General features: G+C 37.9%; 1 protein-coding gene across 1 annotated transcript; it reads left to right on the top strand.

The window, feature by feature from the left end:
• Nucleotides 1-57: 57 nt before the first annotated feature.
• On the top strand, nt 58-984 carry TM35_000291860 (fatty acid elongase; the record flags this gene model as incomplete). Its single annotated transcript, XM_029028343.1, has 1 exon — nt 58-984. One exon carries the CDS (start codon nt 58-60, stop codon nt 982-984), a length of 927 nt encoding a protein of 308 aa, XP_028880370.1.
• Nucleotides 985-1,186: the final 202 nt, after the last annotated feature.

Genomic DNA, 1,186 nt, shown 5'->3' on the forward strand with positions numbered 1-1,186 from the left:
AAAAAAAAAAAAAAAAAAAAAAAAAAAAAAAAAAAAAAGAGTAATAAAAAGAAAAAAATGACAGAATCCCTGGTGTATGCATTTAATCACTTTGCGGATAACTTCCAGGGGAGTGGCCTGCGGGAGTGGATGCGTGAACACACGGAGGTGCCTGTTCTGGCGGTAGTCCTCTACCTCGCGCTGGTCCTTTACGTGCCGGACTCTTTCATGGCCCATCGCCCGGCAATGAACCTGCGCGTTTGGAATATTCTCTGGAATCTCTTCTTAACACTCTTCTCAATGGGTGGGGCGTATTACTGTGTGCCGCGATTACTGGAAGTGACCACCGCCCCAGTGATTGGGAAATTACTGGTGGAGGGAAATAATAATAATAATAATACTAATAATAATAATACTAATACTACACCGCCGGTGATGGCGGGGAATCTTTACAATTCCGCCTGTTATTGGAATAGAGGAATGTTCTTTGATGGACCTGTGGGATTTTGGGTGGCGGCCTTTGTACTCTCCAAGATTCCAGAAATGATGGATACTGTATTTCTTGTTTTGCAGAAGAAACCGGTGATCTTTCTGCATTGGTATCATCATGCTACTGTGATGCTTTTCTGTTGGCATGGATATGCATATACAATATCTAGTGGACTTTGGTTTGCCACTATGAATTACTTTGTACATTCTATTATGTATTTCTATTACTTTGTCTGTGCCTGTGGATTCCGTAAAGTTATTCGCCCCATTGCCCCGTTAATTACAGCCTTACAGATTTTACAAATGGTGGTGGGGACCTTAATTGTTACCTATACATATACTGTGAAGAATATATTGGGAATGAAGTGTGATGTGAATGGGTCTAGTCTTCGTTTGGGTTTGTTGATGTATGTGAGTTACTTGATTCTCTTCTCTCAACTGTTCCACCGCAGTTATCTTTCCCAAGCTGGGAAACAAGCCTCAAAGTTAACAAATGGGGCGAAGAAGGTGAAGTAAAAGAAAGGAAAAAAAAAATAAGAATAATCATAAGAATAATAAGAATAATAATAATAATAATGAAAAGGGGGGGGAGAAGAAGGGGTACGTGTTTGTTTATTTTATTTTTATTTTTGATGTGTTTTTCCATTTATTTACCATATTTTTGTGTGAATCTGTCGGTGTGAATATTATATATATATATATATATATATATATATAT

This window comes from Trypanosoma theileri (assembly GCF_002087225.1).
Source record: "Trypanosoma theileri isolate Edinburgh chromosome Unknown TM35_Tth_29_V1, whole genome shotgun sequence".
NCBI classification, from domain to species: domain Eukaryota; phylum Euglenozoa; class Kinetoplastea; order Trypanosomatida; family Trypanosomatidae; genus Trypanosoma; species Trypanosoma theileri.